The sequence below is a fragment of the Opisthorchis viverrini genome (assembly GCF_000715545.1).
Source record: "Opisthorchis viverrini unplaced genomic scaffold opera_v5_22, whole genome shotgun sequence".
Taxonomy (NCBI): Eukaryota; Metazoa; Platyhelminthes; class Trematoda; order Opisthorchiida; family Opisthorchiidae; genus Opisthorchis; species Opisthorchis viverrini.
The window spans coordinates 707,763-731,239 of NW_008751678.1; the positions used below are offsets into that span (position 1 = coordinate 707,763).

At 45.4% G+C, this 23,477-nt stretch overlaps 2 protein-coding genes across 2 annotated transcripts in view; one reads left to right on the forward strand and one right to left on the reverse strand.

Moving 5' to 3' along the window:
- Nucleotides 1-8,225: 8,225 nt before the first annotated feature.
- Nucleotides 8,226-23,477, reverse strand: part of T265_01953 (hypothetical protein) — a gene marked incomplete at both ends in the record, with an annotated part of 28,355 nt that continues 13,103 nt past the window's right edge. The window contains 4 exons of the mRNA XM_009166091.1: nucleotides 8,226-8,595; nucleotides 8,624-8,691; nucleotides 19,936-20,367; nucleotides 22,333-22,741. Coding sequence (XP_009164355.1) covers nucleotides 8,226-8,595; nucleotides 8,624-8,691; nucleotides 19,936-20,367; nucleotides 22,333-22,741 — 1,279 coding nt within the window. The remainder of the gene's footprint in view (nucleotides 8,596-8,623; nucleotides 8,692-19,935; nucleotides 20,368-22,332; nucleotides 22,742-23,477) is intronic.
- On the forward strand, nucleotides 9,694-18,180 carry T265_01954 (hypothetical protein; the record flags this gene model as incomplete). The annotated part of the gene is made up of 2 exons (XM_009166092.1): nucleotides 9,694-9,798; nucleotides 18,028-18,180. 2 exons carry the CDS (start codon nucleotides 9,694-9,696, stop codon nucleotides 18,178-18,180), a joined length of 258 nt encoding a protein of 85 aa, XP_009164356.1.

The window sequence follows — 23,477 nt, forward strand, 5'->3', positions numbered from 1 at the left end:
ATTATCTCGGAAGCCCTCGCTCAACCAATAATTATCTGCATGCTGTCCTTTCACAAATTAACCACCCCATTTGCACAATGGAAACCCGTTGATTGGATTTCCATCTGAGCAGGAAACTACTTCCGTCTTTTTGCTAACTTATCCCCTCATCGCTCGTATCAACTAATCCAACGGCCATCTCGCCACATAAGCGTATAAATTTCAACTTACTTAAAATTGCGCGACTACTCTTGTGTTGACCTTTCGCTTTCTGATCGATCGGAGCTCGATGTAAAGCATGACACACAACTCTTACCACCAAACGTAGTCTCTTGCATTTCTATCTAACTAACGCATACTAGCCGAGGAGAAGCACACCAGTAGTAGTTTGCTGTTTCCCAATACTACAGTGGCAACCTCAGCTAGTCGTTGACTGACAGGTCAGCCGACAAAAATGCACCCTTTCGTTGGTTCATTTATCTTGCTCTCACCACCATGGAATTTGTTCTATTGGGCACCGTTTAGTTTGACACCTCCCAGAACTCACCAGAATACTAATCTCATTCCATCCATCCCTCTTTTTCAGCTTCAAACTTCGGCAGAAGCCGCTCCAATCTCCCCGTGTGTCTATAATTCATTCATTCTAGCTGGTCGTTGTTTTACACCCACATGATCTTCCAAATAAACCTGAATTACCTGATTCAACTCCCTCAGATTAGATGTAACTGCAATATTCCCTGTTTGACTGCCGCAAACTTGACTGTCGTTATGGGGCTCTCTAGAAACCGAAGTATGTTAGTGCAATGAAGACAGGGCTCTGCCATACCCAGTTGGATGGCACTCTCGCAACTATTTCCCTCATACTCTGGGCTGTCAACCCTCACCCACTTGGGCCTGTAATTGCAAATACGAGCAGATTGTAACCTGCCCCCAAGCGCTTTTGAGAACAGCTGGCCCCAACCTACCGAAAGTTTCGTTCTTCCTCTTTAAACATCCCGGTTTTTCCTGCAATTCCAATTGGTCCCTCTCATAAGTTCATCGCCCGGCTATCTGCATTGACACTATCTCATGATTGAAAATACCATTTACGCCAATGAGTCTACTTTATTTTAATGTAAAAAATATTTTTGAGATGGAACTTGCCGCTGGTATCCACCTCAAAGTTTCGCGCTTCATCTTAATTTTTGCTTTTTGTGACCCTGGCCATTACTTAGCTGCCCAAGGATTGCAACGGTTCTTGTGCTTCAGTTTTGGCCAACCGGGGAATTGTCGTACTTCATGTCCCATTGCTCTAGCTCTTTTATTTCCAAAAATAAGATAACTTATCACGTAAGAAGAGTGTCTCTTTGATTGTACGCTCCTCCTCATTGTGTTGTTGCCCACCGCGCTTAGTTTGTATCTGCCCAGGGTTGCCTCAAATTGCTTAGAAATAAGTCTATCATTTTCTCTGAAATATTTGCGCATATCTAATAGCGGAAGCTAGTCCCATTGGTGCATACTGGAGCCTATTTCACACGACTGACCAGGATGAGGTGCAGCAAAGGCGAAACCGAAATTTCAAGGTCAGGCGTTGTAGAAACTGTTTTTATATTGTGGCCCACCCATAGGTCTTCAATCGTTTTTATACTAGGTAACTCTTTTTTCACCAGGGCTCCGTAATTTTCTGCGGTCACAGAGTTAAACAGGTCTCCCTTCTTCAGTAGGCTTAATAGGTGTCAATCCCCAGGGCGTTTAGCCTTCTAGACTACCATTCCTGAACATACCTCGAAGTATTTCATTAGGACACCGCTCCCGTCTTCCTCCTCTAAGCGGTTGCCAGACCCCGAACACCCATCAACTATCTCCACAGTATATCCATAGAGGTGGCTCACAGCCAGAAGACCCAGCTCCCTACCCCCACATCCATCGTGGCCGGCAAAAACTGTACCATAGACAACCACAGATTGTTCAGCAGTCCTAACTAATATATCTTTGCTTCCGCAACCTGGCATCACTCTTCCCTCACAAGTACCAGTAGAATCTCAGGTCCTGAAAGACCCGGAAAATCTCAGAATCCGTCTACATAACGAAAGTGAAATGTCTTCCTCGCGAACCACACAATCGATTGCATGTCTCTTAAATCCTGATGCAACATGTGATCCTCCGCAACCTGGCATCACTCTTCCCTCACAAGTACCAGTAGAATCTCAGGTCCTGAAAGACCCGGAAAATCTCAGAATCCGTCTACATAACGAAAGTGAAATGTCTTCCTCGCGAACCACACAATCGATTGCATGTCTCTTAAATCCTGATGCAACATGTGATCCTTGGGAACTTAGAAAAGCGTCTATTTTAATTGACACGATTGCGTCAGAAATCTGTCAACGCATCGAATTTCGGCACCAGATCCTAGTATTCAACGTAGCTGATCGAACTCCGCTTGAGTGCACCAAAACTGCCATCTTGACAGCATGTGGCATGCTGGATACCATGTACACAGCTCGGCGGCTCCGAAAGTGAAAACCATCTATGCGTTGCCCCATAATAATGAAATTTCGGGATGAAAAGGTTGCCGCGCGTCTTCTAATATTCCAGGCTCTTCTCACCTCCACCAAAAAATTCCGCACCATAAAACTCAAAGCTGCCCGTGCTAGAATGCAAAGACAGCTCACCCAAAAGTTACCTCAACATATTGCCCCATCTACCGCCAGAACTTGCGTGGATGCTCCCAAGACATTCTTGGGAGTCCATGTTTACCTTTTGCGGACGACTTATTCTTGGGAATGTTTACCTTTTGCGGACGACTTGAAATCCTGGAGTTCCAATGCCAGTGCCCTCCAAATGGATGTAGACGCTGCCAAGCAAGCAGCTTTGGACAGGCACCTTCCTCTGAATGACGAAAAGTCCGTCCATATGTCGTTTGGAGGGGATTAAGCGAATGCCTTTGTTATGCATTGTGAAAAGGGACCAGATAACATTATGAGGATAGATGCCAAAAAAATTTGGGCATCTGGGTCTCCTCAAACTTGTCCTTCCCACTACACCATGAGAAATCGACCCAAAAGGCATTCGCCATTTTACAGATGATCCAACGCACCTTCTCGCGTATCACTCACGTGGACTTCCAAATACTATATGGTGCCTACGTTAGACCGCTCCTGGAGCACGCCAACCAAGTTCTCTACTCAGGACGTACAAAAGACGTCACCCTTATTGAGCGTGTCCAGCATGCGGCCACGAGAATAGTTGCCGGCCTCAAATCCGTGGACTACGAAACGCGTCTCGCGATGCTTGATCTCTTTCCCCTGGAGTACCGTCGCCTCCGAGGGGACCTAATTCTTACTTACGCCCTGTTTGAACAAAGCTTGGCAAACAGGTTTTTTTACCTTCGAACCAGCAAACACCCGGCGGGGACATAGTAAGAAAATTTTCAAGCTCAGGGCACACACATTCATTAGACAGATTTTTTTCATTTCGGGTAGTAGCTGCGTGGAGTGACCTTCCCACAACGGTTGTACACGCTCCTTCTAGAACCTAATTTAAGGCACTTAGACATTTAGTTATGCGAATCCTCGCGCTGGCAAGCATGCTGCCCCGCGCTGAGAATATAAAAAGCAGTGCTACACCCTTTTGTCACCTGTGCCTTTCAGGTGAACGACAGCTACTGGCCGACAAGAACAGAACCGACCCGGGAAACTTGGACAAAAGCCTCGATCCTGTGTATCAATCCGTGAGTCCGTGAAGGTACCCCTAATCTCTGAGTGCTCCGTGATTACATCCAGCACTGAATTTACACCCAACCATCCAGTAGCGTCTAACTTCGTAGCCTTACAAAACCCTGAGTCCTCCATCGCCCCTGCAAATGGACTCTGCTTCACCATCCATAAAAATTGCAAACGTCCCATCAGCCCAGTAGGACACCCTGCTAGTGTTGAAATGACTGGCGCGGAAAATCTCACAACCAGAGCAATGCCTACACCAGTTGCCGGTACCATTGCTTCTCGTCACAGGCCCCCTGACCAGCTGTGCCCGTGCCCCACCTCCACCAAAATACGCCTCCGGGCTTGTAGTATCTGCATTGCGTCGTCACATTTACCATTCCTCATGGACTTAAACCACACTTTGTAACTGTCGTTCACATTGTATCATGACGTTTGTTTAATATTACGAATACACAATCTTCCGGCGCGACCTGCTGACTTATTGCTGAACGAGCGTATTTACGCTCCTTTGAACTGTTTGCTGACTGCTGAACTAAATCTCTGTGTTTGTGTCAACTGTTGAACGTCACAATAAATCCCTGTGACATTCTTTAGCCGTGGATAATTTTCCTACCGTGGGATATATCACTCACGCGGAACCATCTGTGGGAAATTTCGCCAAGTGAATAGTTCCTTTCACAGCCAGTTACTGCGTTTGGATCGGTGTAGTGGACTATTGGATCTACACATTCGTGAGTCCCCATTTGACTATTGATTAATTTCCTGTTGTGATTTTGTGATTTTGCACTGGTTAGTTTTGTTTGTTAATTTATCCGAACGCGCTGATAGGTCCCTAGTCTGCTACATGCTCAAGCACTTATTGTCAAGGCCGCGATACGAAGCGCACCGTAAATTTCATCCCCGAAAACCCTACCATCCGCATGCTGTTTTACCTAAACTTCTTGCACCATCAACTACCAGTGCGTAAGTCGACACTCCCACGCTACATATATGCTCTAGAGACTCGTTGACTGCCCCAAGAACTGGACGCACAGCAGGCTACTCAGAAGCTTCTCACTTCATGACCTTACAGGACCGTGAGCCCCTTTTCGCTTCTACAAATGTTCTCTATGCTTCACCATCCGTGAAAACCACAAATGCCCCCATCAGCACAGTAGAACTCTTTCCTGGCACTGAATTGACTGACAAGGCACGTCCTCCAGCCAGAGCACTGACTATAGAAGGCGTTGACAGCACTCGTTCTTGTCACAGACCCCCTGACTTGCTGGCTCTCCGCGTTACACCTCCGCCAAAATACGCACTGAATTGACAAGGCACGTCCTCCAGCCAGAGCACTGACTATAGAAGGCGTTGACAGCACTCGTTCTTGTCACAGACCCCCTGACTTGCTTGCTGATTGTGTATGGGGATGAAGTCATCAAGTCCCCTTCGGTATGCGAATTCGACCTGGCTAGTTATTTTCAGACAGGTCATCTCTCAGAATTCCACATCGTTTTGAGGCTAGACACATCTGTGTGTTTGAAAAACGAGTCGTTGAGATGAGATCGGAGATGTGAAAGGTGGCGCAGCGGGCTCTAGAAGTCCTCCCCGGATGGCTCACCGATGGGCCCTGCGGAGTCATAGTGATCACTGTGGCCAGGTGGGACACTGGTTTAATATTTTCGTAAACACACTTTTCTTAGGGATGTGTCGACTGATGACGGTTTCTGACGTGATCGACACCTGAGAGTTATCCTTACATTTTTGCGCCCATGTGTTGCACGACTTAGCTAATACTACCCAACATAGTGAGGTTCAATCCATGGGCACTGTGGTCGTTTAATAGAAACAAGTGTGCGCTGTGGTAATTTTACGGATTCAGGCTCTGCGTAGTAGGCAGGTCTTTCTCCATGACTGCGGTAGACCACGCTCAGAACGTGTGTGCTTTGAGCGTGGGAACAGAACCCAGATGAACTCAATTAGGTTGGATGTAGCCATTTGGAAGACAGCAGTTGGATTAGTGGATTTGTATCGAAGCGATTTACTGGCATCCAGACTGCTTTTGCCGAATAAAAGAACAACTACCCACCGTACACATAAATACTACCTGTCGAAGTTCATGAATTAGAGGATTCAAGCACAAACGCCCGGGTTCTCCCATGTCAGTCCCGAGAAAAATCCCGAGTTGCCTCCGGATTACGGGGATTCATGTTATTTGGCCGCGTGACGGTTCGCCACATTTTGTCAGAAGTCATTTTACCACTTAAGATGCGGAGATTAGGACTACGCATACGGCGTATCATCACGAGCGGACCCAATTTCTATGGTATTATAACTGCACTCACTCATGCCACGCTGACAGCGACTGTTTCAGCCAGGAAATGGTAATATGTAAAGAAGTCAATTTGTTGAATGGACATGTACTCCTCGGCGCTGGTCTATATGACGCGCTTGACGCAGGCACCGGCCGCGCTTTCAGTGTGCATATGAATTGGTAATGACACGCAGACGGCTTACCGCTATACATCTCAAGCCTCAGTGAATCATTGACGTCCATTCCACAGGTGACACATCGACATATAACAATTGCACTCAGCGTGATCAACAGCATCGCGAACTGCAGATTCCCGGGCCTAGCTTAAGTACTAGGTTTAGGTCTCTACCGTCAACCGCCGGTAGACACAGAAAAATAAGTTTTGTATTTCATATTTTGAAGATTTTTGCCCACTGCACCCTAACCTGCCACTCACCGCATTTTATCCGGCATTTCTAGAAGGGAAGACTAAGGAGTGACTTATCCTGAACAAGTATTTTATTCAGCATGAAGTTGTTATTTCACGTTCGCGCATTGGTTGCTAAACTCCATCCGCAATAAGCTCACCATTACGGTGGGCAGGACGTTGAACGACGCCATACAGACTGTCCAGTCAGTGTGGGTGATGCCGACTATGTGTGGAAAAGTAGCGCCCCAATAGGCTTGTTTCGTTACCTTGTCACGATGCCCTTGAACCAATCGTCTTGTGCCTCTGTGTAGATTTGCGTATACCTAGTTGTGCTCATTTCGCGTTTGTCTGAGAATAATCGGTCGGATTGATTGGCCACCCACCAATGGAGACCGGTGGCCTTCGAGGGAGTAAGATTCACCATTGTCAGGTTTGAGGATGGCGTCGCCACTCCAACCGCATGCATGCATGTGGTTGGCCATCCGGCTTGTAATGTCCGTAATCCGTTGTCACATTAATTCACCAATTTTCCTGTATCTAAACTACATTGTGTAACTGTTGTACACATTTTATCATGACGTTTGTTTTATTGTGCCAATAATTACATCAAAAGAAAAATGGTACAAATACACAAATTTTCGGCGCGTATTGATTACTTCTTGCTGACACGATGGTCGCAATCTTTAAGCTATGCGTACGACCAATCGTGGAATTCTGTCCCACGTACTCCTCCCTCTACACCCAAAGTTGCAGACTCGCAACTGAAAGCGTCCAACGCTCATTTACGAAAAAAACTTTCTTCAGTCAAATCCCCTGTCTTACCGCTCCCGCTGTCAAATTCTAGGCCTTGAACCACTATGGCTTAGACGGTTAAAATTGAATCTAGCTCTCTTGCACCGTTTGCTGCATAAGAATGCCTTTATAGTAGAGGCTAGACTAAGCAAAAACTCGCAACCTCGCTACAGATTCCGCAACTCCTGCAATCTCTTAGTGTGTCCCCCAGCCCGCACAAACCTACGCCACTACTTCTTTCTACTTTATTACGCTCGCATCTGGAACAGCCTTCCTGAGCAGCTGCAAAGTATCACGTATCACCATGCTTTTTCTCAGTCTGTAGACAAATTCCTTACCTGTGAAACTGCTGCCGCCTTACTTAATACTCAGCTTCCCCCTGACCTCCTATACGAATCAGGTCCAGTACGCATATTTGTTGAGCGACGTTAAAGTTAGTAGGCAAGTAAAGGAGCCTGTTATCATTTCTTCCCATTCTCTTGACCCGATTTAAGCTAATCAAGGACTAAATGCCAACTTGATCTAAATATGCAGCGCTAGTGGCCTGGTAATGGTTACTGAACCGTACCAACTTACACCTCGTACTGGTCTAGTTCCTACACCAGACTACTCTAGAAACTCTGTCTAGCGTCTATGGTTCTCGTCCAAACTCTACTGACAAAATCCAAATCAAAATTAGCTATTTCTTCCCCAAATCACTGCACGACTTAATCACCTACTAATTCTAATTATGTTTTGTCACTGACCTGGTTGTTTTCTCCTACCTCGTCAACTCATGCTTCGTCCTGGTCGAGTCCCTACCCCGGATTACTCTATCAGATCTGTCTAGTAACTGGTGCTTTCAGTCTAGCTCTAACTGATAAAAACCAAACCAACGTCGATTTATTTCTTCACTTCATTATCAGAGCGCATCCTGCGCTTATATATGTCCATTTGATGATTTGTTCCACTAAACACTCCCATGCACAATATCGCGGTACGCTTCTGCTGGACGTGGCAGCCCACATCAACGCTCCGACGCCGTTTAGCCATGTTGCAATCGCCGTGAGTATCAACATTCCAGTCCCACCGACTCGTTGACAATTGTCATTTCACCTCTCCTCCTCGACTTGCCTCTACCAGCATCCGCATGCTGTTGCTTGTTCGGATTGACTGAGCTGTCTTTACTGGCCATGCTTTCAACCGACCAAAAAATGGTAGCTGGAGGATTTATTAATGCACAAACCGCAATTATGACTGCTTGGATGGTTTTCCACCTTGCAGATCTAGTAGCATGCACGAGGGAAAAAACCTCGTGTGTTGGACGTGTCCGCCCTGCAGGGAGGGTCGCCCTGTTACGTTGCACCATGGTGCGTTCGTATACCCGCCACCACTCCAGTAGCACGGGTGCATCGCCCATCGCCGGTGAGTCTGAGTCTGGCCTTTAAATTCAGAAAATCAAAAAAATACTGCTGACTTCTGTTTGTTGCTGCTGGTGCTGCGCTCGCCTCGGTAGAGTTATGCAACTGGACTCTCATCTGTAAAAAACGAAAAGAAAAAAATAAAAGATCACTTGGGATAGCCTGAAAATACTCTGCAATGCCCATGACCTACATCGGTGAGCGTAGTTGTATCTGCTTTCGTCAGGACAGAGGCTACACCGCACCTAAGCCCATTCCGTCATCCAAACAGGGAATACATCTACTCACCGCTCCCAGTGGTAGACACGAAAGTCTTTACCGCTATGCATCACCTGCAGATTAGAGTTGATAGCAGTGCTTCGGGGACTGGTGACTATTTCTCAAGCACACACTTGCTCTCCTCTTATACATCCAAATCATGTAATAAACACTCGATTAACCAGTTAGCTTAGAATTCCATTCCCGCCAGCCCTTACACAGCTGATTCGCATACCACGCTTTTGCGCGCTTATATCGGCTTTTACTAGATCCCTTGTATTATAATACCGTATATCAGCAAAACCAACCCCTGGTCGCTAGCCTACTAAGTACAAATCTATTTATTCTCTGCTCCATGTAATCACTTGTCACCACCCTAGTTGCATCAGACGCCAAGTTTTTCTTTCTATGTATATAAATGCATATTATCCCATTTCACATCCCCTTAAACTCACTATGTTTTGCAAATCTCCTCACATCCCCTCACCTTCCCAAGCTTTAAACTTCGGAAGTGCCCGCTTTGGACGACCTGGTTAGCTGATCTCCACTCCGCCCGACCTAGGATCTACAACTCCGCGATCACCAAACGGACCAAGAAAACCTACAATCCAATATCGGTTTCATTCCCCCATGTTTCCTCGACCAGTCTGAAATGAATACCGCTGCTCAATGAACTGCATACCCAAGACGAATCATCGCAAATGTGACGTCCGTCACGGGGCTGTCCAAAAACTGAAGCATCTCAGGCCAGTGATGACACGGCACTGCCATACTCAGTTTGATAGCACACCCGCAGCTGTTCCATTCCTCCTCTCAACCGTGCCCTCTCGCCCACTCGTTTCATTGACCCCAAAGACCACCATGACATTCATTCCAACCTATTGGACTACTCGTTCAAATTCAACCACCTCTGTGTCCCCATCCAACCTAACCCCTTCACCTGGCATCCCAGCAACAGAGCAACCAGTGAGTCTGCTTGTTCTCAAATTGCACCATAATTTTGAGGCTAAACTTGCCGTGTTCTCGCAATTCGAATTATCCCATCTCCACCTCCACTTTTGCTTGTTATGACTCCAACCATTTACCCAACCGCCCAAGGTCACTCATGGCCAGCAATGGTTTTCCAGTTTTAGTTCGTCGACCAACTGAGTCACTGAATTACTCGGACTTCATGCATATTGTTCCCTACAAGTTTCAAAAGAAACATATTATTATTATTTAATCGAGTACCTCCCATTGTTTGTGACATTGTCCCCTTTTCGCGCAGTCACCACTACCCGCAAATCCCACAGTCATGCCACATTGTGACTGTAAACGCACGATCATGCCGGACGGCATGCCACTCACAATTTGGGAATAAACATTATTATCACTATCTTCTCAAATATAATAAATCGCGAGCGTCGCCATGACACGGTGTCGTGTCAAACTGATAATTTGTCACACCAGACGAGCAGAACGAATGTGGAGGTTGTTCATCCGTCCGGCCCGGTGGAATCTACACTGTAAATAATGTTAACATTTTCACGGATTTTACGAACACCGTTGACCAGTAGGCCCTGCAGTGTTCCGGGTTTATGGAAAACGGGTAAAGTGGCAGCTTGCATACGAATCGGTGGTATTCGGTAGCCTTGAATGTTCTCTCGGTTAAAGGGTCATATGTGAGCAACTCATCGCTGAAGAGTGCAATCGGACTTGACCAAATCCCCATAAAGCTATTCGCTTCTGATGCCCCTTTATTCTGTCGAAAATAAATTTCGGCGCGCTTCTAGTGATTGGGTGTGTCAAAGTGTTCCTACGAACTGCGAAAAAAAACAACAAACTGAAGACAACGGCAGCTAAGTGGTACGTTCCTATAACTACAAAGTGTTTTCCCGAATGTGCATGTGGATATAGCCACAGGGGAATAGGTAGCCCTTCCCTATATGCCTTTGGGCTATTCGTGAAAACCAATCATTCACTTTGAGTTTTCAAGCTATAGAGCAGATGATAGTGATGATGGGAAACCCTGTAAGAAGCGAGCGGGCTAAATGTTCCTGGAAAGGGGAGCAACAGAGTGAAACGTAGGTGCGCGAACTGAGCGCTGGGGGCGACATAATGCGCAGGCATTTCGGGACAACATCTCAGTCTCGCACAGCAGTTAGGCATTATGTCAGGGATTTCTCGGGGATCGAGCTATAAAGCACGAAAGGCCGACAAACTGCAGTACACAGGGAGGCTAAAGTTACAGAAATGTTCACTATGTGTCCGTACCGACCTGACGTCCGATTTTTTGATTTTGTTATTTTTCGCTGCCGACGCAAGTAGGATATTCCAAGGTGAAACGCCCAAAAGTCCACCGAGTCTAGCCTAGGTCCAGAGAAACGTGAATTCAATAATGTGAAATCATTCAACTTGCCAGTTAGGATAACACGGAAGTAGATGTGGAAGGTGAACCTGTGTTTAGATTGAGTGACTTGGGGTGCCATCTTTATGGTAGACGCAGGAAGGAAGGTTGACTTCGTCGAGCGGGTGCAGACTAGTTTTGCGGGACCTTCAGAGATGATCTGACGCACATGATCATCTGAGATGTATGTGTATCGAAGAGATTTACGAATGACGCTAATGAATGTCACGCACTTTCGAGACGCTGCTGAAGAATTTTGCCCGCGTCAAAACTTAAAATGGCACAAAGCGACGCTGATTAGCCTTGATGAAAAAGAAAGGGCTTTTGGGTGATGGATTATCTAATAATGTCCTCGGTGATCAATGTGTCCTCGGTGACCGCGAACTCTTTTGCGTTTCGTCGAACAATCAACTACTGGCATGCACTTAACAAGACATGAACAAACAACAACAGCTCATAGGGAAACGACGAAATGAGTCGCGAATACGAACGCAATAAACATCTGGCGGACAAAATGCTATCCTTGTATGAGTAAACGAAATCTAAGATAAGGAAGATAGGGTCGATGAATGTTTGGTGAAATCCAATATTGTTCAAGAAGATCAAATTAGGCCAAATGGAATGGTGATCGCTTTTTTCAAAATCTCGAGATGTGAGTGATATCTGGTGATAGGCGTGCACCAAGTGTGTGTTACGTAACAAAGATGTGACATCGTACGATGCGGTAAGGTTATTCAAGTGTGGAAACAGCTACCGATCAAGAACGGTAACCCAATTTATTGCTTCACGGTCGTCTGAAGGGAGCCATTTAGTTTGGTTCGTCTCAGAGCCTATAAGCCTTCAGGTAGGCATGTGAGATCACCCTGAAGCAGCTGATCTGATTGGAATTTAGCCACATATAGTTTATTTGTGTATCTGGAACGTGCGTACACTGGAAAAGCTTGAGTGGGAGTTGTGTATAGCACAGGTGTAGTGGCAAAAATCACACCTTTCAGGGTTCGCGTGGAACCAGGAACACTGATGAACAGGTGTGATCAGTCGGTATTATTGGCTGGTGGTACAAAAGTGCAGATGGGTATCTGGAGAGCGAGGCACACACGTTTGGCTTGCTCGCGATTGCCACCAGGTAGTAGCTAGTATTGAGTATTAACCAAGAGCCCGAAGAGCTCAAGGAAGTCGACAGTGATCGATGTACGGCAGTCGGTGGTAAAAAATGTCCATGACTTGAATTCGGAAGTCGTGTCCATGGCTGCGACAAGTTTTCTCCAATAAGCACAGATGCCCGCTCGACTCGCCGCACTTACTGTGGCGAGCAAATTAACGAAGCAAATGTTCCTTCCATCTGATGGTGCTACACTAACCTCTACTTTGCTGAATGTTGTTGCAAGTGGTCGCAAGGCCTATTGCTTGGATCGATGGCGGAAACCAGTTGCTGCCTAGATAATTGTGGGAATCATTGATAATGGTGGCCTTCGTAGTTCCGTTGGGTTATCTGACACGCTATGGAAGTCTCGTCGAACACTTGGAAACGACATCGGCGCAATAAAGCGTGGCAAGTTGTCCAGTCACACATTAAACCTCACATTTGAGGCAAACATTGTCGTATTTGCCCTAAAAAACTTAAAAGTGGTCGCTTACTGCAGACAAACGGACGTTCTCTTCTTTCTGGCTTTTTTCTTTGAGTTGTATATTTTGAACCGACCAGACCTCTTTTTACATCAGTTAAACGATTTACTGGAACCGGCCATATATGGGGCTAAACAGTTGCTTTGCTTTTGAATAAATCACTATACGTCACCGGGACAGCGTTCACATTGATCACAACTTATGCACAAAATAATTTTGGGCTCGCAAGAATGTCTCAAGTTTTGCTTGAATAAGCGGACACTGATGAATTCAGTAAGCTCTTTGCCTAGCTACCCGTCCGACAAATACTGGTACAACAAAAAGGGTCGAAATAGTAGCTGGCAAAAAGCCACCATGTTCAGTTTAGGCCGACAGTCTTAAGCATGTTCTCAATGTGCTGAGTGCAATTTTTTCTTCAGATACCCATTGGAGGTTAATTTAATGCTTCCTTAGTATTATATCTGAATGCTGTTTCCTGTTTAGTGCCGGGTAAGAGCTCATCGACAAGGGTATACAACAGCCTGTTTCCAAATCAGCGAGTGTATGCGAGTGCAAAAGTTACATCGGCTCCGTGCTATTTGAAGGGTAGTTTCTAACGTTGATCCAGACTCTCTGGCGGAGGTTCAGTGAACACTCATCGACAGTGATCACGATTTTATGGGATTCCAGAAAGCTGATCGCATTCGATCGTGCTTCCGTGGCCTGCCTGAACACTAGTCTGCTTCTGCTGATTTGATTGAATGGTTGGCTGTAGTGAGTGCTTGCTAGATTGCTTATTTGGACTCCAGTAGAGTTTTAGGACCCCAGTAGGTTCCGGGCGTTCTGGGGTTGATTTCAGGAAGCTGACCTTCCCGACATTTAGAATGTTCCCAGCCACTTTGAGAAACAGACGTAGATCGGGCACTGAAACCTGAAAGACACTAAGAGGCACTCACGCGGGATAGGGTGGAATTCCTACACATGAACCCCTTGTTATTGACGATAAAACTCAAGAACTCATATAAAAATTCACAGAACCATTCGCAGTTTGGAATTTAATGGTTGCATAATTTTATAACGTATAAGATCTTATTTCAAAATTTCTCACCTACAAGCGGATGCGCCTGGTCTTAAGACCTCCAAACCTGCACGAACCAAAATGCCTTTTCATTGTCGCAAGATTATGGAACATGAGATGCTTGCTGTTGATCTTTAGGCGCACACCACAAGTTTCATTGAAAAAGTGGTTTGAACGAAGGAAAATTTGAGGCGTTTGATGGCATTTACTGAATCAAAGAAAATCTCCCCACGTGGTCGCAGTTTTGTTGGAGTTTGTTCGGACGGAGTCAAGGTCCACTATGGGAGCACAATTTATAGTTTAGTTGTGTAACGCAATCGAGCCTGGACTGTACCTTCTTACACGTTTTTATCATATGATCTAATCTATGTAAACCTCCCTCCCTATCACAGGTACTCCCGAGCAAAACCGTTGACTGTTTCCATATCATGTTGTTTTACCTTTGTACAGGGTTTCGGTCATCGAGTACACGTATTTCTGCGCCGCGGTCGTTCTGCCTTCCTCTCTGTGCATCGTGCTTGTTTTGTCTCTGCGTGCCACTGCTTCTGAGTTAATCCCGTGTATCCGACGCCTTCCAGCGTCCCACGTCGACTTGCCCACCCTACGGTGGCGGCCAATGTATCCCCGTGAAGACAGTGGGATTTTTTTGTAAGGTTGCTTTCCTCCCGTGTTTTTTATATTTCAAGACTACATGAACTCTTAGTCCACGCAAACGCAAAGCGGAGAAGACATTCCCGGCCTTTATGATAAAAAGGTTCCCTGTCTTTGCAGCAGGCACCCTGCCAGACAGTCTCAGGATGGCCTTAAATATCAACATGGTATGTACCCGAGTTGCGACAGCTCTTCTATATATAATCGGATGCTGAAAATCACAGGTGTCGGGGTATGAACGAAAGCACGGGAGCTGATCTCCTCATCAGAAAGGAGTTTCCACGTGGCGAGAATGCTACTGCGGTTGATTATGGGGTGGTTACAAGTTATGATAAGGACAACGTAGATGTCGATTCTGCTGGGCTAGATAATCTCAGTATCGGGAATCAGATATGGAGTGATACTACGATTTAGTACTCCAACTAAGGAGTTTCGACACCAACTACCAACCCATTCTTTTGATCGTCGCTACAATTGCGTCCATGGGTGCACGTTTGAGGACGCAGGAAATACTCTAATCCCAGGGCTCAGGTCTATACCACTTGATCTCGCGACTGATTTGTGTGCATCCATCTTTAGCTTTAACTTCACCGCATCTAGTGATGCATACAATTATAATAATGTTTATTCCCAAATTGTGGGAGGCATATCATCAGGTATGATCACTGAATCTCGCTATCGAATAATCGACCTACACACTGATCCCTAATTACCGCAAGTGGAACTAATCAAGCAAACAGTAAATTTGCCTTTACAACACGAAGACTCCAGCTTCAGCATAGACGCCGATCGGACATTATGGACAACGGGATTTATTAAGCACTTGGTGCGCTGGCTTGTGAATCTTTGTTTATTCACGTGTTTTCAATAACATTGCCAGGAATGTAACTGAACAATTGAATATTGTAATTTTGTATACATTTATCCTTTCATGAACTCTGTCGGGTGAAAGCGGATTCCTGACAACGAGAACTGGACTGATTACACCGTACGAATTGTACGGATATGACGGATCGTCGTTGACCGTTGGATCCAGCCGTTATGTATAGTTGAGGCTTTATAATAAGCGGTGTGCATAGGTTTGATCCCGGCAGTTATTACCTTGCGAGTATTGCGAGTAAAACAAATACCAACGTTATTCAACTATGCACCTCGGTGGAATTTAAACTGCATATTCTGTAGATTTTATCTTCCCGCTAAATAACACCGGAACCTTAAAGTAGAGTAAAACTTGATTTCTTACTTTGTCTTGAACTGATGATCGTATGGGAATCAGCGGTGGTCGATGGCCTTGAAAATTCGCCCACTTAAACAAAAGGATCTGAGCAAAATATAACCGAAATGTGCAAACAGATCAGACTAACTCAGCTCGAAATTAGAAACTTTGAAGAATTACATTATTTCCGAAAACTGATTTTGGTTTGCTCTTAATGGGCAGCATGTTGGATGGTTGATTATGGTGGTCTAACATAATTTTAAAAAACAGGATAATTTTTTCAATAAAAGGGATGGGTTGGAAAATGACTTTAGCTCTTCCACAGGTTGTTGGTACCTAGCTTTTGTCTTGTGTTGTTTTCTGTTTTACATCCCCTTGTCTGTAATATAAGCCCCGTTGGATGGTAATGAGTGCTCAGTGAACCACCAGTTGGTAAAAGTGATCACAATGGACGTAATGAACTTCAGCTCCCCAGAATTCAGGCTGTACGGTCTTTGTCAAGGAGGCGATGTCGGAAGGTTCAAACACATGCCTTATATGTCAAGAGCACATAAACATTCACCTGTGTGAAAGCTCGAATGCTGGTCTCGTGATAATCCTAGAGAAGGTTGTCTCCTAGCAGGTTTTTTTCATTTTCGAGAAAGTGGGACTTGTACAGTACGGTCAGCAGTAAAAGCGAAAGGAAGGAAGGAATCACAAAAACAATTTGGCATAATTTTTTCCTAGACGAGCCTGAGCGCGCCGCTAATTGCAAATAAAATCTATCATGTCACATTGGAGCGCCCGTCTGCATCCACAAGATTGCGTGGGCATCTGAAGAAATGGCAACAACTATCCATCCTTAAAACTTTGTCGAATATCAGTTAAACACAGGCGTACTGTCTGAAACACATGGGCCGCTGCAGGACTGGACTGCGGTTGTGATGCAAAGGATCTCTTTTCAAAATTTTTTAGGAGAAAGCTAGCACGCGAAGACAAACTGAACACACTTCTCCTGAGGTGCAAACAGGTTTGTTGTGGCAGAGTTCTCAGTGATGTACTTCATCGTGGGCTCGCCATCTGCATTTAAACAAACACAAATTAGTGGGTTGAAAAGTTACGCATTTTCCGAAACGGGCAGTTTAGAGCTGTAGCGCATGCTATCCACACTCTGAAAATGAGAAAACCTTACAAACCGGCCGAAGGCATTCTTTTCACAAATATCACTTTTGAATGGTTGGTGATAATGTTTTTCATCTGTTGGTGAGAGCTGTACCGAACGTGAGTGCCACCATTCAAGCAACCCATCATATGTCAACGAAAGTCGCCTAACAGTACCACGTTCATTTTGATGTTGCCTGGTTTTCCATAGCCGTTACGCTGCCTCATATTTGCGAACGTTGGTATATATGGCCCACAGACCTTCTTTTGAGAAGGAAATTAGAGACAAGGGTCATACCCGGATGATCGCCGTAACTGTTTGCTGTCTACTGTCGTCAAACAACTGAAGGGCGATCACTCCGTTTTGTGTCGTGAAATGACACCTGTTGTATTTGTGGTTGATTCCACCAAGGGTAAGACACATTCGACCTGACCGAGTAGTTCCTACAACGGTGCACTGCACCCCAACGGATGTCTGTGAATCAAGCCCACGTTCTTTTTCACTGGGGGAGTGGGAATAAACATACAGTTTAGGTAGTTACTTGAACCGTTGCACTTGGTGAAAAGCGATGCACCGCGGGTACAGGTCTTGGGCATTTACGAATGGATGTTGAAGCCGACAGGTCAAGTGCAGGGACGACATTGAGTACCTGATTCTGTCACGCCCATCAGTGCTTCTGATTACATCTAGACCCTGTCCTGAGAAAACGGTAGCACACCGCAGGACTGAATCTGCCGGGTGCAACTCTCATATCCTGTGAGGGCTATGAGACACATGGTTGTCTGGTATTCAAAAAATGCAGTCCGACCATTGTGTGACTGGCTCGTCTATCGGGAAAAGATTGCCCCATCCCGGATCCGACATGCCCGCTAGGACGAAACATTTTTTCGCAGATATCGACTGTTGATAGGCCAGAATGTTTGACCCTGTAGTGAAATATCGCTTACTCTGGTCTTTCATGCTGTGATATTGCGAATTTGTGCAAGATTCGCAACTGCAAAACACAAAAGGTCGGGTAGGCTCACAAACTCTATCCAAAAGGCACTAAATGCAGAAGTGTTCCTCAGATATAAGCAAATAAGACAAGATGGTTGGAGTCTTAGTTCTATTTTCAGTAGTTGCGTGTAGAAAATGAGAACAATTATTGTGCGGAAGACAACCCAATGACTCACACACAGTTGGAAACAGTGTACACGTATAAGAGCACCGAAGAGCTGACAAAAAACAGTGTGTGGGAAAAAGTGGACAATACAGCTACCAATATCAGTTAGGTGATAAAAATGCATGTCACCGACTACGACGCGGCCGGGTAATTCTGTGATCAAAATAACGTATCACAAATATGGTTGAAAAAGTAAGTAAGGGATGTTGGTGGGGGCCTAACATCAGCCGAGGGAAGAGAATGCCTTGTCGGAGATAAAGTGGAAGAAACAGACCAATTGCAAACTGGGCATGATCACGGTTACCCAAACCGTTCCTAAAAGTTTCAGACGAAATTCCAATTGAAGCACAAATAAATGACGAGATAGGCAACGATAATATCCAAGAAGAGTAGGTGTAGACGTTTCAAAAAGAATGTGAACACAGACAGTAGAAAGTGGGTAGATACAGAGTGCGAAAATTATAGAATAGCTGTAAAGTACTAAGGCAACATCTTGTTAATAGTAGCAATGTTAAGAAATGCGTTTCAGAGACATTGACCAACACTGTCGCGTTCGAACCAAAAAGTTCTCGATACCGAAAGGTGGATCTGTAATACAACATGTACGAACTGTTCTTTCAGTAACAAGATCTTTATCACCAGAGATGCGTTGGACGTCAGTGCAACGATAGTGGAGATCGAATGTTAAACCCTTCAGTCTTTGGCTCAATAGGGGATGTCGGGATTTGCTCAATTGGTGAACAAGATGCTGAAGCCTGGGCTGGTTCAGTGAGCGGAGAGGAGACATCTTCATGTTTCGTGAACGGAACGCTTTCGTTATCCAAGAATTTCAGGGCCGTTTGGGTGACTGCCAGATGCGTGTGGCTGGTACCGAGGGCAATCTGGCGCCAGTCATCCTAGAAACAGAAAGATGACGAAGCAGCAGATGAGAACCAGCTAAGCATTCTTAATAGCGTTAGATTGATTATACATGAGGCCCTACCAGGAGTGTTCGTTAAACGCTCATGCCAAGGGACTCCAGTACGAGATGCACCAGCATTCAGAGCGGTGTATTAGTTTCACATGTACCAAGATAAACCAGACCAGTCCAGCAACATGAAGTCATACTATTACTGTGGTACTTTCACAGTAAACTAACCTGAGAGACCGCCCAAGGAAGGAAATTGCTAAACTTCGAAGATTAATTGACACTCGTTGGTGGAAATGACCAACAATCAAATTTGGTGACCAAAACTTGACCTATCCCGCTGATTCATTAAGGGATTACTACAATGTACTTTGCCAGGTAAAGGGGAATGTGAAGAACCTATGTTCAACCTCTGTACCGGCATCCGTAGTGTCCTCAGTCATCGGTGGAGTAAATTTTAGCAAAGTTGAGAGTGAAGATGAGTACGGCTGACTAGTTGCACTCAGAGGTACCGAAAGGAAAAGCGAGGCACAATCAAAGAAAACATCGTTTTATTCAACAAATCCTGGTGACAAATACGTTCAATAAGAGCACAAGTGTCATCAATATTACTCTTTGGGCGTGAAGTCTTACAGAGGTCTGAGGACTTTAGATAATCGTACAGCAGTGTTACGACAAAGGTAGCTGTAACGGTTATATAAGGGAACATAAGAACAACCAATGACGAAAGACTGGCCCAGTTTTATACAAAATGGAATCTCGTTTATACGAAGCTGACGGCAACACATAGAGAATCTCTTCGGATTACGCATTACAGCAGCTTTTTTATGGAAGATTTTTGTGGTACGAACACTGGTCACCTAAGTACCCACACGGCTAAGCATTAGGACTAGAGGGTCAACACGAATCACATCCGAACCAGAGATGGTTGGAAAAAATGAAGCAAGTACGACTCACCTCTAAGCCAATCTGGACAACTCGCCGACATGACAATTGGGGCTGTTGTCGAGGATGGAATTTCAGTGGTAAGAGTGGACTTAGAGGTTCCTGTATTGGCCCTTCGACAGAACAAGGAGAATCACCGTTCCGTCGTAAACAGGAAGACTCCTGGGGCAGGATGAGTGTCCCTGTTGGGTGCACGGAAAACGATGCCTTAGGGGCACTGATGGGGGCGCAGGCTGATGAGGAGATTGGTGTAAAAGCCCGATTCCAAACAGTCGCTTTCGCCGTTAGTACCTCCAGACAATCAAAGTCCGTGGGAGCCGACAAAATGCTGGGATCAACCGATCGATATGCTACCGGACGAACCACATGGTCTACCCGCTCTGGACCAAGTTCGTGTTTTAGCGGATCTGTTGGGCTATCGAATAGACGTGTACACACGGAACGCTGCCAGAAGGAGGGGGTAAACAATACATCAGAAAATCCGTGGAAAGAGAGAGAGTAGAGTTTCATGGTCAAAAAGGTGGCTGAGAAGATTAGCGAGCTCCACAACCACTCATTCTTAACAGAACGCATATCATGTCCTCAATCTAGGACTCAATTTTTTAGTACTTGTCAATAAACCTGGAAATTAGCTCCGTTAGGAGCGTTTACTACGAGACCAACTGGAAACAAGACCAGACGGCCTGGTTGCAACATCAGAAATCGGTCAAGCTAGGGCATACATTCCCATTGATTGTGAGTGGAAGGTTGCTCTTTTAATCAGTAGATTTATTGTCCAGCTGTTTCATGCACATACCATCAATCAGGAGCCAATCCGTTGACAAAAACGGGTGGCGATGGCAGAGCTATTGAGAATTATCTTGAAACACAGTGTCACCTCCGATGTGGTTTCATGTAGGCGAAGAAAGAAACGGTTTTAGCGACTCAATTTGTTATATCGTGAGAACTGCCCACCTGCAAAAAAAGTCCATTCAGGGCGAAGACTGGGGAGAAGTGAATTTGCGAATCATGTATCTGATCTGGATCTTTCAATAGTCAAACAGAAAATGCTTGGGTGAAAACAAAACCTTTGTATACGGGGTTGGTAGTTTGATGGAGCCCAGGAGCCCAAGCTAAAGTGGACCGAATGTGACTCATCAAAAACAATCCAAGACATGGAAACTGACCATCAATTTGCAGTCGAACGTCGTTCACATCATTCGCATAACTAGTTCTATGAAGACGAAGCGACTGAGCAAAAAAAAACTGAAAATTGTCGACGACTTTAAAGAATGAAGAAACTGAAGTAAAACCACAATCATCGATCAACCGGGCGGGAATGTCCCAAACGTTGCAGTAGAAGGCGCAAACCCAGGTGAAACTAATGAAGTCAAGGGGCTTCAGTGTAACTAGTTCTAGAAGACGAAGCGACTGAGCAAAAAAAAACTGAAAATTGTCGACGACTTTAAAGAATGAAGAAACTGAAGTAAAACCACAATCATCGATCAACCGGGCGGGAATGTCCCAAACGTTGCAGTAGAAGGCGCAAACCCAGGTGAAACTAATGAAGTCAAGGGGCTTCAGTGTACCCTTCAGCGCTTGAAACTTGAAGAAGAATTAACGCGATTCTTTAAGGCCGAGTAGCCGGAATTGCTGTCAAGACTGCTAGGGTGATATACACGATTTTCATAACCTTAGTAAATTTTGATTTGGTTTGTGGCCAGACCTCTAACTAGGCAATAGCAGCAACTATAGCAGCATGGATGAAAAATACCGGTCAGTGGCCCTTCGACTAACTCGTAGTTGATGGAAAATGTGGAACAGGTAAAGGAGCTGAAAAGAGCCAATTGGCTTGGCAATTATTCCAAGGAAAACCAGCATATAGCAAAATGTTACTAAACTGAAAAAGAGTGGGAGACGTTACTATCGAGACTTCGTCCAGCAAGTGAAGTCAACCAGTACTGAAAAGTCACGCACTTTATACCCGTTTGAAATCACCCTCAATGCAGACCTAGAGGATCTGCAGTGGGATACCGACATGCGACTCTCCAGCTATTAGTGAAAACGCATGCCACTGGGCTAAAGCTGGCTGACCAATGGTGTGATTCACTTGCAGCTAGACAGGATATAGTGTAATGACCCTTCAGTCACGGAATCTAGCTTGTGTTCCTCTAATGTCTCTACTCTTTGAGCGACGATTTCGCAGAGGGCGCAAGTGATCTGTTTTTTCTGTTGTTTTTCCCTTTGGATTTGTGAGGTGTGTATTACCAATGACTACAATACAGGGTAACCAGTTTTTCGGCATTGGCTGAAGTCACCTGCTGGATGAGATTTTAATTGAAACTTCGGAATCTCCTCACGACACAAATGGTAGGAAACGTACCTAGACAACAAAAATCAAGGAGTCATGTGTACCACAAAAATACTTACATGGAATCCTGAAGCTTTCTCGGAGTCGTTAAAACCTCGGTGGAGAAGGCCGACATAACGTGCACTGTTGTTCCCCGAGGCCAGGTTGCGCAACACAGCCGGAGGACTCACAAGATGGAAAGACATTTGATCGGTTTCACTGAGTGCTTTAGTTGGAGTCTGGACAAGAAAGTTGTCATCCGTAGTATAACCCGAACCAGCAATGGAACGGTGGACGGCGTTCGGGAGACTGGGCAGACCAGGGTGGGCTGAGATAGTGTCCGGAGCAATGGATACCTGAGACGCTTGGGAAATGCTACATGTAGATGCAGGAGGTAGGCTGCTTGTAAGATTGAACTGAGGTCGGGTCACCAGTGACTGCGAACTCGTTGATGGGGTTGGGTTGGATGTTTGCACTATCGGTCGAGAACTTTATGAAAGGAACAATGAATAAATGGCAGGTGTTAACCGAAAGGGGATGAATTCCAAGTGTGACCAAACTGAAGAAGTCATGGCTTCAGCCATTAAAAAGCAACAAATCGGTGGTATATTTGACCACAGAGATATTAGATAACTGCATTACCAGACGTTTCATTCAAGACTTCTCGTATGACGTAGTAATAATCCTTGAGCTGCAGTTCACTTTTGGTGCCTAGCTGCAATGTCACCCGAAGGAAGCACGAGGGCTGAGATACTGCCAAGTTGCCCAATTCTAGACAGGAGCAATCAAAATGCCGGGGTTGGACTCGATCCACGGACCATCTGTTCAGTAGATTCGTGTCCTAACCACTGAGTAATCTGGAGCTTGATATAAGATGAACCAGTGATTGAGGTGCGATCATATTGACCGCAAGGTCCATTGTTCGAGCATCCTCCCCCTGGCATCTCGACTGCTCTCGTTTAGACGTACGCGACCTGACAGCACCTCGACTTTCGTACTTCCATTGGGTGGCATGGCAGGTAGGCAACGAAAGGGTGTTTCAGATGAACGATTATTATTATTTTTAGTCATTTCTGTAGCTAGTTAGCTAACTATCGTGTTGTCGTGATGTTGTCTATCCACAATCTATTTACCTTTTGGCAGTATGGGATGATTATCCGAAACATTACTTCTCAATTTTCTTGCGGACTACGGGGACCTTGTATCCGGAAGCGTATTCAACGTC